This window comes from Bacillus rossius, chromosome 14 (genome assembly GCF_032445375.1).
Source record: "Bacillus rossius redtenbacheri isolate Brsri chromosome 14, Brsri_v3, whole genome shotgun sequence".
NCBI classification, from domain to species: Eukaryota; Metazoa; Arthropoda; class Insecta; order Phasmatodea; family Bacillidae; genus Bacillus; species Bacillus rossius.
In genome coordinates, this window is record NC_086341.1 from 20,609,722 (window position 1) to 20,621,689 (window position 11,968).

The 11,968-nt window shown below is 38.6% G+C and overlaps 1 protein-coding gene across 1 annotated transcript; it reads right to left on the reverse strand.

The window, feature by feature from the left end:
• Positions 1 to 3,366: 3,366 nt before the first annotated feature.
• Positions 3,367 to 9,046, reverse strand: LOC134538706 (mitochondrial import receptor subunit TOM40 homolog 1). Its single transcript, XM_063380145.1, has one exon. The coding sequence runs from the start codon at positions 8,948 to 8,950 to the stop codon at positions 7,943 to 7,945; it is 1,008 nt and encodes a 335-aa protein (XP_063236215.1). The 5' UTR covers positions 8,951 to 9,046; the 3' UTR covers positions 3,367 to 7,942.
• Between the last annotated feature and the right edge of the window lie 2,922 nt (positions 9,047 to 11,968).

Genomic DNA, 11,968 nt, shown 5'->3' on the forward strand with positions numbered 1-11,968 from the left:
ATACTTCTTTAGGAGTGGTATTAAAAAATTAAACTGAATTCATACGATGCGCATGCACCATGGAACAAAATTTTCACAGGATGAAAAAAGGCTACCTACAAATAAAAATTACATATTTGCTTTCAAATCTTATACTTACTGATATTGAATACTGGTCCACATGATTAAAAACATTTTCTGTGAATATTAGTGATAGAAATTTTGTCTATTAATTTTTTCAAGTGTATTTATATAAGTGATGTTATGTTTCTGTATGTATAATTTGCTTGCAATATAAATTATATTATTTAATAAATAATTATAATAAATAAGTATCAAATTTAAGCATATCTATTCATTTTCATCACTAATTAAAATTTATCTTGATTATTTTACTAAATTAAATATTTAATTTTACACTCATTTTTATATTAATATTGAATACTGAGTATTTATTCAAATTTTTTTATCTGACGAATTTATATTTTACCAGTCACATTTATAGCATCACTCCAGTCCTTTTATTTTATTTCTATTTAATTATTTCCATGCAAAATTAAAGTTGTCTTTTTTTATTACACCAAGTACGTGCACCCATTTCTTTTTATTAAAAAATTAACATTTTTACACGTTCAGGATATAAATATTCCTTTTTCTAGTTGCAACAAAAGTTCTCTGAAATGCTGGGCAAACATTTCCAGAGCTCTGTCGGTGGTAGCAGGCACACAGATTCCTTTGATAGCTTCTGTACAGACACGTAATGTAGCCCTTGACAACTACACAGGTTCTAGAGTGTGTGAATTTACAAATTTCCCTTCAAGTATTTTTCTTCAAATCTTTTCCTTCAAACATCGAATCTTACATGTAATAAACACAACAATATGCATCGTCCCAGGAGTCTGTACGACACTTGGCAGCAAATTCAAGAAACTGCGATTTGACGGGGAAAAGTCAAGAAAGAAACCTGATGTGGACTGATACGGGGACGCACCACAACACCAAATGTACAATAACGCTGAACGTACAATAACGCCGAATGCCAAATTGACTACAATGCCGAGAGCTAGAAAACTGCTGTGTACCACAACGCCGAATTACATTAACGCCGAAAAATGTCATTGCAGGACTGCCACAAAGGTTAGGTTAGGTTAGGTAAGGTTAGCACACAAATTCAGTCAGTTGTTTTTCATTTTGCTCCTGTGGCCCCCCCTCCCCGCAGCAACATTTTTCGGCGTTACTGTATTTCGGCGTTGTGGTACACAGCAGTTTTCTAGCTGTCGGCGTTGCGGTCAATTTGGCATTCGGCGTTATTGTACGTTCGGCGTTGTGGTAACGACCCGACTGATACTTGTAGTCTTGGATGTCAAGATTTTATCAGTGGAGGGGGGGGGGGGGGGGTAGGGAAAGCTTCAGTAGGGGTTTTGAATGACATTTTTGGGCCAACAACTCATGGGATAAAGCTTAGTAAATGATGTCAGTATTTTGCAAATGTTACCAAGTACTACTACTCATGATGATTCTCAAGTAGACAAACTACGGGATGTGATTATTATGAAAGTTACTGAAAAATAACTAATCGTTATGACTAATGACCTAACTGGATTACTATGGTCCAAAGTAACTGAGAACCAAAAAAAAAAAAATAATTGTTTGTCTGCTTGTCTGTAAATACAGAAAGACAACATTGTAAGCTGCAACACCATTTCAAAACCTCCAAATTACAATAAATAGGTGAGTCTTGTAAAAAAAAAATTGCAAGGTGCCATCGGTTGCAGAACACACCCTTTTTTTTACGAGCTAAAAGAGTCACATGAAGATGCATATTAGAATAAATTAGGTCTGTATTATTCCCCAGGAATTTTGCAAACTTAAATGAACAATTAACAAACAAGTACAAAACTGAGAATTCCAGCCAGTTAAACAGTACAGACAACAGCAGTAGGTATATTTATGCCTTGGTATGACAAAATCTAGACATATCATTTTTCTCTATGAATTGGAAAAAATACTCATGTAATGTAAAACATTAAAATATTTAATATCTTTTTAAACTTAACTGTAACAAACACTTTCTGAAGTTAGCCTATATGCTTTAATTAGAAAAAAGTAATGGGTCAAATCCAAGTTTTCTCAAAACCAAAACTCAAATTTCATATTGGAATCCCAGAGTACTTCGAATATACTCCTCGAAACCGAATGTTTATGTCTGGGGTCAAAAATAAAATAACGTACTAGAAATGAAAAATGATTGTGTGTTAAAACATTCAACTCCTTAATTTTTTGTTGCTCTTACTAATATTCTGAAACCAATAAATGTTATAATTTTATTTATATAATTACTAGAGACAAGATTATTGTATGGTGTTATCTTTAATCCAATTTTGTTTATAAAACATAGAGAATTTCGTTATTAATGTATTATATTTGAAAAGTTTTTTTATACTTAAATAAATCAAATAGTGGAAAATTCAAATGCTAAATTTTTACGATAAAATAATTTGTTATAATTGGTCTGTAACATATATAGTCAAAATAATGAAAAAAAGTAAATTAATTTTTCTGAACTATGCAATTTGTTACAATTTCTTTTGTACCGGAAATGACATTCCTTGAAATTCAAACATTTAATGATTACATTTTTTATGATTTGAATATAGTTTTGGTTAAATGCTACATAATTCCATGAGAACTTGCATTTTAATGCTGTATGGTTATTAACTTGCATTTCGGTGTTTTAACATGATTTTCAGTGTTATTTTGATTTTGTCATAATTCACAGTATAATCTTGTCCCTAATAATTAATTTCACGTATACCATATCTTGGTGAACACTTGTAGAATAGACCTAGTATAATTCAGATTTGTCAGTGTAAAATTTTTCAATTTACTAAATTTTCTCCAATAATATTCTTTGAATTTGTTCCTCAAATATTGAATCTTTCGAATACAAAGGATTTGACAAGCCCAGCCCTACATTCAGATTAAACTACACTAAGCAGTGATCATAAAGGGCAAGATGCATCAAACACGAAGCTAATTACAGTGAAAGGTGCTAACTTAAGTGTTCAATGGCTCTGCATATTCTATAATACAGCAAGCCCTTACATTTAGATTTCTTCGGGTGGATTTGAATGTTTACCTAGGCCGCGAGTTCGGATTACTCTGCAGCCAGCATTTTTATTTCGCTCAGAGTTTATCCTTACTCTCGATTTTAATTTCGGTACAGTGCTTCCTGATGTATAGTAGGTCACTTTTCTGTTTAAAATTTGGTATTACTGTTAAAACTACACACTGACACTCAATAATCAGGCCAAATAGCCAATAATAAAAATATCACACTTGGTACCTAGCTTCACCCATAAATAAAAATTTACAAGTAGCCCAACATTATTTTCTAACGCTTTGTTTATTTCAGCTTTGTTTATAACAATAATAATAAATGATTTAGCTGGAAAAAATAATAAACAATAGGCGGCATGACAAGTGCAGACATACCAACAGAATGACCAGGTAAACCTTAGGCTTATGTCATTGTCATCAAAGCAGAGTTGGTTTTTAAACCCATAATAAAAGTTGTAATACAATCATGAAGGAAATTCAGTAAACTTATTACCACTGTAAGATGGATGTGGCGATGATAGCACAAATATGACATTACAACCAACAGTTTACATATTGCTTTTCTCTATTAATAATTCTATCTTCTACACCCACTTTCATTCCAGCTTTGCTTCTATTTTTCCACCTAAAACGGGTTTAAAATAAATAAATACAAAGGTTTCTAAAACCTCTTAAAAATAATACAAAACTTTTAGTTTACAATTGAAAAAATAATAGCAACGACCGCCAAGGTTTCGAACATTTCACAACTACATGTTGTACAGTCATGAGCATGGGAGGAAAATGATGAATGTAGTATTTAATAAATTTTTGTTACGGGTGTATGGTGCAACAGCCAATGAGAGCAGAGTAGGGTGGTTATTTTAGCGAGGCTTGGAATGTGCTCATAGTTGTCAATCATACAAAGGCAAGAAATTGTCGAAACTTACATCAAAAGTACTAAATAATTATGTTTAGCTTCCTTAAATATTATCCACTAAAATTTTTTACAACCTGCTACTAACTGATAGAAATTAAGTTGAAGAATATTGATTGCAACTGTCTTTGGGGAATCACAATTAAAATACTTATTTGTTAACTCTACCAATAGCGGCTAAAAATAATGAATAACAATTCACAGTCATGTGCATAGCTTGCTATGCACTCCCTCACGTTTATTTAATTGTTAATAAGGCCTGTGCAAATATTAGTTTTTGGATGCAAAGCTAATATCAAATCAAATATTTACATATGTTGAATAAATTTCAAAAGTTGTTCTTGGTCACGCTGTACTACATATTTTATAAAAAAAAAGGAGTGAAGTAAAAAAAAAAATCATTAAATGTTTGAACTTAGTGGGTCCTACATATAACATCAATCAATAAAATTATTAAATAGCCATGCACAATATTAATATTGAGTATTGTTACAAACTAATGGAGTACCTTCTTATGATTTTTTAGTTAATAAACTTAATTCAAGCAAAACATGTACAACACAAACAAAAAAACCTAAATATTTTCATGAGTAAATCTTATTCTTCCAATGTTTTAAAGCTTTGCAACAAATACAAAGCTTCATATCAGACACAAAGTTTTGTATCACAAATGAAGCTTCAAATTAAACGAATAACAAAATTTCCTGGTGAAGTAAAATTTAATATTAAAAAAGACCATCGATTTATTCGCTTCGTCAAAGCTTCGCACAGCTTTACTTTTTGTGCAAGACATGCCTTAAAATTTAACTCAAGCCGTAAATTCAGCATCCATTAGAGCAAATTATTTACTTCACACTTTAAGCACTAGGCACGTTTAACAGGAATATAAAATATGTCCAGTTTGCTGTAAAAAGTTTGATCTGGTTAATTTGTATAAGATATAAATTATGAAAAATTTCTACCTTAAGGGCTCCGCCTACCGAGGCACACATATGGTGCGCAGAGCTTCAGGAAAAACAACGCGATTTTGAAACTACTCAAGATATCCGGGTAGGGTCTGCTCACGAAAAGCATTTAAGAGTTCACTGAGGGCCAGAAGAGTTAAAATGTCTAAAATGCATGTTTTCAGAGTAATTTTTAATCGTAAAACAACCAGTACAGATTTTTGAAAGCACTTAAGGGACTTGCATTACACATTTATCTTCATTTCTCTGCAATATGTTACAGTGACCGCTCAAATTTCACAGTTATCCTGTGACGACGAGACAAATGCGCGCCAGTTCAGAGCCTTGCGCTTAGAGGTTATACCGCGCTAGAAGCACCAGCGAGCGTCGCGCTTATCATCCCGCCTCACTAACACACGTACACCTCTGACGAGGCGGGCCCCTTAAGATAAATTAGTTTAAAAAGAAAATTTTTAATTTTTTGGTATATGGAAAGCATATGCCAATGTGAACACTCAGCTGTCCTGTCGGACCCATCTAAGTCAAATCCTACTTTTCACCGAAATGGAGTCAGACCCCCAAATAGTACGCATTTGTGCATCACCTGATTATTTTTTTTTCTTGCATTAAGTAAAATGTAGGTTGGGTGTGTTACATGAAACAAATTCTTGCAAAAATTAATTATTTTTTTTGGGAGGTCATGGGTATAAGTTCCGTATCGCATATTCAAGTCTAACCTTTGATCCTAATGGCATGATCCTGAAAACATTGATCCTGTGCTGCATGATGCTTGCTGTCTTAATTTAGTACATAGAAAGAACATGAATATAACGAAAATTGTGTTATAATAATACACTATGATCGTAATTTCAAACGAAATAAAAAAAAAAATGGAAATTTTTTTTCCTTAACTTCCTCACATTGTTTGTATTGCAATGTTTTTATGTCCAGGATCTTTCGGTGTACTAAATTTAAACGGCAAGCATCATGTACCACAGGATCAACCATCCAGAACCATGCCATCAGGATCTAAGTGTAAACTTAGATATGTCATATGGAACAAAACAATAACCCTTTATTTTTTTTTCTATGAAGGTACGTTTTTACACTTCTTGGTGATCGTAAAGTAGGATTTATTATGTCAGCAATAATAAAAAAAAACAAAAAAAAACACTAGAATGGTGAAAATGTATGAAATCTTGGCAAATAAGTTTTTTTTTAAATGCAAATTGCAAAGTTGCACGAGCTAGCAGTAATTTCAGATATTTTTGCAGCATTTCCTGTGAATCACACTCAACTCTAAGGATTAAATTTTTTACAATCAAGCTATGCACAAAATTCACAACTAGTGACCCTAGTGAAGTATTTGTCAGCACTAATGGGATAAATTACAATATTCGTACGTGTAACTACAGCTGGAAATCAAAATAGGCCATTGTTTTTTGTGTTATAATTAACAGTTTCAATATACAGTGCTTTGTAAACAAAACCATGTTGTTTCAGCCATAGTGGCACACCCTGAGTAGGGCTTAGCAGCCTGGGACACGAAACTATCCAATAAAAAAATAATTCAATTACAAATGTCTGCCTCTAATACTGAAAATGAAGACCCAGAAACAACGACCAGTGCTGATGGTTGGCAGTCTGTGAATGGCTGGTGTCTCACTCGCAATGTTCGCTACCAGTAGCAGGTGTGTCAGTTTGGTAATCTTTGTGAGAACCAATCATAAACTGGTTAAGAATATGACTTGAACTAGAGGTGGGTTGCAGAGTATCAATCGACTACTTTGTACCTAACGGATACACGCCTGTATCAAGTACTGCAAACGAGTACACTATTCAAGTATGAAGTACTTTAGTATCAGTTTAGAATTCGCCTGGAGCAACACCACGGCCCATGTGCGCAGAACCCGATCGCAGATGACGGTCACTTGGGCGGAGCTTGTGAAAGGGGAGGGAGCGGCACGACGAATAAGAGTTAAAGAAGGGAAAGAATGTAGGGGAGGAAGCGCAGGGGAAGGCGTTGAAGGAGAGGCGCAGAGCGAAATTGTTACGAGTCGTTTTGTTTATTGTCCCATATCAATGCTTCCTGGGACCACTACTGCTGTAGCTGATACAAAAGTATCAGCTACTTATAACCAGTACATTACTGTATCAGTAATTGGTTAGAACAGATACCGAAAATTGCTGTAACAACCCACCTCTAACTTGAACAAAAAAGCCTTATTTCTCACACCCATATGTACTGATTACATAAATCAACAACACTCTGTTTCTTACATCATTCAAATAATTATGATTGGCTTGTCACTGCAGTCGTCAGTAAAAGATGGATTTTATCTATTAACTCAAGATCAAAAAATGTGCAAACAAAAACACTACAACTCTCGTTATGGCTTTCAACTTCTGTGTGTCGTGGATGAGGTTTAAAAACTACTTTTTGGAAGGAATGGGCTCCTGAAACTCTTCATAGGTGTACCACACACTGGGCAATCTATCTGTTGACAAAATGTCATAGGGCTTTACTGGAAAGAAAAACTTAAATAACATTATAAATGAAAATATTTTTTAAAGTTTTAAATTGCTAATCTTAACCATTATACTTCTCCAAGCATGGGTAGAGCCTATTAGCCTTTCTATAATTTAGCCTAGTTAACATAATTAACTAAACAACAAATGCAGCAGGTAGGCAGGTGTGCTTCGCTCAAGTTTTAGAATGAGTGGAAAAAATTAGCATTTTAAAAATGTGTCGGCGCCTTTCAGAGGACATTAAAAAACATCGGCAGCATTCAAGAATGTTATTTTCAGATTTAGGTGTGTGTATAGATAAATGTAGATGTATATGTATATTTTTTCTTTCCAGAAAAGCCCTACACCTCAACATTAACAAGTTTTTAGTCATAGAAGAAACAGGACAGCAACATTGTTTCGTGACGTTGAAAACACAAAATAAGTAAAACTATGCGTGAAGGTGTCCCGAGGACTAGCCGATGATCAGCCCGCAGCCCACCCGGAACTGGCTCTTGGCGTGGTTGAGCGTGCCGCTGAGCGCGAAGGTGAAGGGCAGCGGCTGGAGCTTCTTCTCCAGCACAGCCGCTACAGTCCAGTTGGAGTCCACCATGCCGCGGAAGGTGAGGTCGGCCTTGGGCACGTCCGCCTGGAAGCCGACGGTCGCCACGCACTCCTGTATCCGGCTGTTCATCTCCAGCTCCACGCCGAACTTGAGCTGGTCGCTGGCGCGCTGGTAGTAGCACGCGTGCACGCCGGCGCTGCCCAGGGTCGCGCTCAGCGTCACGTCGTCGCCGTTGTAGCGGCCGGCCACCGACGTGACGGCGATCTCGCGCCCCGGGATGCTGGGCCCGTACTGGTACACCAGTTCCGCCCCCGCGTCCAGCCGCGGCGCCACCTTCTGCAGGTAGTGCGCCACCACCACCCCGGACTCGTGCACCAGGTCGATGTTCCCGAGCGTGAGCGACGCCGTGTAGTCGCCGCCCCGGTAGTCCGTCGTCAGCTGGCCCGCCGCGAACTGCCCGCCCTGGATCTGCGCGCCGAACTTGGCCCGCAGCCGCTGCCCGAACTGGTGGATCACGTTCGCGTTCAGGTTGGCGCCGGCGTCGATGTCGCCCACGAACACCGGGAACACCTCGCTCGGCGACACCTGGTGCGTGCCCACGTACGTCGCGCCGAAGCGGTAGCCCGACGAACCGAACGAGCTCAGGTTCAGCGTGTGCGAGATCTGGAAGTGGTTGCTCAGCACTTTGTTCACCATGAACTTGGCGCCTTCGAACACCACCGGGTGGACGTCTTTGCACTTCTTGTGCAGGTCTTCCATGGTGCCAGGGTGACCTGGCCCGGCTTCCTGAACATCGGTTTCTTGCTTACCGTAATCCTTGTCCGGTATTATGCCAACTGTCGGGGGCGGGGGCGGAGGAAGAGTCTTCGTCCCCGGGCCAGAATGCAGTGGCTCACAAAACGAAACTTTATTTCCCATCTCCAACTTCAGAACCAACTTCCAAATAACCAAAAATTTATCGACACACACATGGGCACAGAGAGCACAACTTAGCTCTGCTTTACCATAGATTACCCGATTAACCAACATGGCCAACCTACGTACGAAAAGATAAAGTTCCTAGATTTTTTTTTAAATTTCCCCCAAAATTGACATTTTTAAAAAATAATGCATTAATAATGAACATTTATGAACTATTATAAACTTTCCTTTAGTTTAAAAAAATCGTTAATTTGCTGTGATCACATTTTCCAATTTAGATAAAATTTCTGAACACACTAAAGTACTTAAAATTACTAAAAAATTTCCTGTGTTTCACTAACCTCGAACAATTACTTTTAGTGTAATTTAATTTGAAGTTCATTAGAAACACTTACAATGCAGTGGCCATGTTTTGTTCATTTTTATTGTCGACAAGAACGAAATGGAAACTTCACAGGCAAGTTGTTCGTGAGAATCGGCCATTTTATCGTGTCAATGGCTGGTGCACTAAAGATACACACATAGAATTGCTACGGATACCCCACTCATTTTCGGGTAACACCACAAGACAGACTGACTCAGGAGAGATCCTACACCGACACGATAGCGACGAAAACTATTACTACAAGTAAATGTTATGCAACAATTCAATTCAATTCTGGTTATTTTTCCTAATATGTTTGCTTTAACATTTTATGATACACTGAGAAAATAGTAGAAATTAATCTCGGCCCTAGGTCGTAAAGGGATTTAAAGGAATTATTAAACACATTGCCCTTAAGGGGCCAACACATGTCTCATTCGCAGTTTCTCTTGAAGGTTTTATTGGGAAGATATTAATATCATTACATACATATATAACTGAATTAAGTGTTTGGAAAAATTATAAAGGATTACTAAACAAAATGCTTACATGCTATTTACATATTGGCACTGTGGTGGGCTTGACTCATGCTGGCTGGATGAAGTGTGTATCCCACCAGTGGGGACTGGTATAAACGGGGTGATGACAGGGCTTTATTGTCAAAGTATGGCATCAAGCTGACGTCGACCCAAGTGTCTCCTCGGCTCCTTCAGGCCGTTATGCCCCGTCAGCATCCTCTCTTGCATAAGCAAAGTGTTTACGATCAGGGATGCACCCACGTGCGCCCTAGCACGTCAGTATATTTCATTATGTTGGTAAATAGTTATACTACTTATATACATTTGCCGTCCGCCGCGGTCTCGTGTTCGAGGTCGGGCACAATCCTAGCGGGGTGGCTGGCTTTCTTAGAGATTTATGTTCCGGGGAGGGGGGGGGGGGCAGACTAGTGCGGTGTCTAACCGTGTGATGGTCGTGGGTTCGTTGCCCCAGCGTAGCCCGCTAGAATCGTCGACGGTGATGGAATATGTTTCCTGATTAGGTTGGGTTCTTTAGGTTAATTTACATACACTGTTCTGGTTGTTCTATGGGTCGCACGTCGCGCACAGGAGGTACGGGGTGGACGTTTTATTGCTCACGATTTACACTGGTTCATTACATTGGGCGCGAGGTCTACTCGGCGGTACATGACTGCCAGTGAGGCGTCGGAACACGTAGAAGTTTTGGTTACACTATTATTACAATTACACTTGACAAAATGGGACCTGTGGTGCTCTTACGTACACGATTACACTCCACACGTTATCTGAGCAGGACACCTGCGTGCCTCTACGTGTGTTTACTTATTAAGCCCTCACGCCAGTCGCAGTTGAGGGAGAGCGTTCGATTAGAGTCGACTAATCCCGTAATTGGTAAATTGCGACGCGCGGGCCCACCTGTGTGGACCGCGGCTCACTACTAAATTAAAAACACGTCTACGATTGGATGTAGCCTGTGTCTGTGCTCTGGGCGATTAATTAAAGTTCTGGGGTGACGGGAGACGGCCCGTACCGTATACTGCACGACCCCACGTAATGCTTTGTGTGGGGCTGGGTTAGGCCCTACACCGGAAAAGGACCGGGCGCACACGGGGAGTATTTAAAAAAAGGTTTCGGTTGTGACTATAATTACCAGATGGATGTTCGGTGAACACAAAGAAATGATGGCTCCCCGTGGGACGTCCGTCCGTCCCGGTCCACGAGTCGCGCTGTACTGGCGTCTGGCCCTGGCACGAGGGGAGGGGTGAGCTCCCTGTCGCGCCAGAGTTTCTAAAGTTCCGTTATTCGTAAAGAATTACATTAATAATAAAAAGCAAGTGGCTCTAAATTCATACAATAAAACTTAAAAATTAACTTAATATCTATATATGTTTTAGAATTGACATTTAATAAGTTTGTCTAAATTAAGTTTGAATATTAGAGTCAATTGGAGACTGTCTGTTTCTTGATAACTACTCCAGTGGCGAATGATAATGCTAATTTGGGGCGGTTTGCATTACGTCACACATTTCACTACTGAATTTAGGCTGAAGGCCGCAAGGGTTGCACTCACAGCTGATTTAGTAGAAAGATACACGTGAGTGACCCGGGCACTCCTACGTCGCACTCTATTAATTAGGGGCTTTTGTTTGTTTCTGATTAATTTATTATTGTGTGGGGAATTTTGAAGGCACGGGGAGTGCGTTGCATTGTAATTAAAATGGTTCGCTATTCTCTACCTTGGGCTGCGGTCCGCTCACTTGACTCAGGTGGGCCATGGCTAGGGGAGCCGAGTACTGGCGGGTGCAGGTCGGGCTTTGGGGTGGCCTTCGGCCGTACGATGTCACATTTTAATTCATCACGAGCCTCCACGATTGTATAATTTGTAACGTAACAGAACTCTCATGTCTTTAAATAGTGTGTCTGAATATTGTACAAATACTTAACTAATTCTTAACTAATTAATTAATTTGTATTTTTGTTTTATCAATTACCATTTAATTACTTGTCATATCGTTTCTTAATAAATATGTGATTCTTTCGAGTGCTATGTTTAGTAATGTAACAGCAGCCTGGCTCGCCGCGAGACGAGCCTCTCCCACGCCGGCCTATTTCCCCTCCCCTCCTTTGCAGCCC